The sequence below is a fragment of the Austrofundulus limnaeus genome, unplaced genomic scaffold, assembly GCF_001266775.1.
Source record: "Austrofundulus limnaeus strain Quisiro unplaced genomic scaffold, Austrofundulus_limnaeus-1.0 Scaffold119, whole genome shotgun sequence".
In the NCBI taxonomy this organism is placed as follows: domain Eukaryota; kingdom Metazoa; phylum Chordata; class Actinopteri; order Cyprinodontiformes; family Rivulidae; genus Austrofundulus; species Austrofundulus limnaeus.
In genome coordinates, this window is record NW_013952521.1 from 760147 (window position 1) to 762994 (window position 2848).

The 2848-nt window shown below is 37.0% G+C and overlaps 1 protein-coding gene across 1 annotated transcript in view; it reads left to right on the forward strand.

Annotated features, from left to right (window-relative positions):
• The window catches only part of adam8b (ADAM metallopeptidase domain 8b), a 15160-nt gene that overhangs the window by 11107 nt on the left and 1205 nt on the right, over positions 1-2848 (forward strand). Inside the window, exons 19-22 of the mRNA XM_014014788.1 lie at positions 926-1040; positions 1111-1255; positions 2522-2557; positions 2637-2669. Coding sequence (XP_013870242.1) covers positions 926-1040; positions 1111-1255; positions 2522-2557; positions 2637-2669 — 329 coding nt within the window. The remainder of the gene's footprint in view (positions 1-925; positions 1041-1110; positions 1256-2521; positions 2558-2636; positions 2670-2848) is intronic.

Genomic DNA, 2848 nt, shown 5'->3' on the forward strand with positions numbered 1-2848 from the left:
AAAGCTTAGGCTGTGCCACAGGGTTCTGTAGCGCAGTGGTTCCCAAAGTTGTGGTCGGGACCCACAGTGAAACATTAAGGTGGGGTCCTGAAAATATATATTTTTAATTAATTACACAAAAAAAAAGACAACTAAGAACATTTTTCCTTTGTTTTTACAAAATAATAAGATTAGCATATTTAAAATGGACAAAAATAGTGTAATAAATAAAGTTACTATGCTCTTGTTTATTTGATGTGAAAATAATGTTTATCAACCGACAACAGCTGGGGGCACAGGTCTCTGCTGCTGGTGTTTTGTGGGTCAAAAGCTGAAAAGATTGGGAACCACCRCTGAACAATGAAAAGATGGAATAAAAACAAGTCAAAGTTACATACAAATGAAATACTTTTTGCATTTTTAAAAAGTAAGGAGTAGAAAGTGCAGATAATTGATTAAAATGTAAGGAGTAGAAGTAAAAAGTAGGCTGAAAAATAATTACTCCACTAAAGTATAAATACCCCAAAATTTCTACTTAAGTAAAGTAACAAAGTATGTGTACTTAGTTACTTGTCACCTCTGATACACCCTTAGTAAAAACCACCAGCTGATTTAAAAAAAAAAAAGGCCACARYTCCTCGATAAACTGTCTTCAAAAGAGGAAGCAAGAAGTGCAACATTTTCTTCTTACAAAACAAAGTTAAGAAATAACTTTAAATTAATCGTGATGAAACTTTCCCTTTTCTTATCTTCATGGTCAGATCTCATGTCGAGCTGCGTTCAAGACTGAAACATAGTGTTGGTTTTTACAAACACTGAAAGGAAAAAACTCAACATTTTATTGAATTTAAGCTGCTCGTCTTTTCTAATCTGATTCACATGATGTGTAATCCAGCTGAGGGGGAGAGTTTGATTAAAACCACAGATGTGTATTTTTTCCCTGCAGGTCAGAATACGACCACGGCTGTGGCGTGTGCAGTTTCCTTCAGTCTCCTGGTGGTCGTCATGCTGATCGCAGGCCTGATGTTCTGCAGGAGGAGGAACCACGTGGTCCACAGAAGGTGGGTTCTTCTGTTCGGATGTTTTTGTTTTCGTCTTTCGCACCTTGACTGATTGAAAGTCTGTCGACAGGAAGGTGAAGTCAGCTCCCGGGAAACCGAACCCGATCTTCAAAGACAGACCTGAGATCAGTCAGCCGACCCTGGTGGAGTCCACGTCCACTCAGGCCTGCAGTCCCCTGGTTGTTGTTGTGACTCCCAGCACACCTGCTCTACTGGTAAAACTGCCTGATTCAAGTCAAACTAGCTGTAAAAATACTGTTTATTGTTACACGGACATCGCCATATTATTGACGCCGCAAAGCATTCTGGGTTAATGATGACATTTACTAGGTGCTCCACTGCCAGTTCTATCCAGCTTGAACATTAATTTTGGACAATATCTGACAATCAACCCTTTTAAAAGAAGCCAGAGCACCTTGAGAGAGAGGACGTAGAAATGACTCRGCCTGCAACTGAAAATATTTTAGATTTCCATTATTATGGTGATATAACGTTAGCTCTCAACTATTACTATTAGCTTAGGAACTAACACCACATATATTGCATTAGCGTTAGCTCAGGAGCTAACGCTAAATCACCAAATAAACATGTATTTATTTGGGAGCTAATGGTATATCATCAAATATTCATTAGCTCAGGAGCTAACATTATACTTCCACATATACATGTATTGGCTTGGGAGCTAACGCTATATCATCAAATATACATGTATTAGCTCAAGAGCTAACGTTATACTTCCACATATACATGTAATAGCTTGGGAGCTTACGCTATATCATCAAATATACATATATTAGCTCAGGAGCTAACGTTGTAGATATTTCCACCTATACATGTATTAGCTCAGGAGCTAACATTATATATATATTTCCACATATACATGTATTAGCTCAGGAGCTAACATATATATATTTCCACATATACATGTATTAGCTCAGGAGCTAACATTATATACATTTCCACATATACATGTATTAGCTCAGGAGCTAACATTATATACATTTCCACATATACATGTATTAGCTTGGGAGCTAATGCTATATCGCCACATACGTTGTAGCTCGGGAGCTAATGAATGAATGAATGATACTTTATTGATCCCATAAATTATATAAAGCATAATGCTAAAGCTAACAGGCTAAGCTAAGGTTCTACTTCAATGAAGCAGCTCTGTTTTCCTCTATCATCATTTCCTCTCTGTCAATGTGGTTTTATTTAAAATGCCAGACACTGTCCAAGGTTAACCTTAAAGCTAGACAGAGCTCGCAGACTCGCAGAGGAGCACTAAGTGCTATCATTTACCTGGCATGATTTTGAGGTGTAAATAACAGTATGTGACAATATATACTGTATATTTATAAAACTAAACAATCTGCATTATTTTTACAGTCTCGATTTTATAGTTGAAGCAAATAGTGTCTAATGTTACAACTAGTTGGGGTTTTCTTTAAATCACCATAACCACTTCCTGTTCTCCACAGAAACCTGCAGCATCAGCAGCCTCTGAAACCCAACAGGTAACACTGATTCCGAGTCTGAATGGAGGAGTTTAGAGGTCAACTTGTCATAAACTTTTCTCTTTCTTTTTCAACACAGAACAAACCTGCATCTCCTCTGATCAAACCACAGGTGAGTGTTTGGACAAAACATTTTTAGTCGCAGCTTTTAAAATTAGGTTTATATTTCAGGTTCCCTGTAAAATAATAATATGATTAGACCAAAGAAACAAAAACCTCTGTCCAGAGATTTAATAAAATTTAAACTTAAGTTTGTTAAAGTTTTTATCTTCTCACAGTCAGCTGATTAGC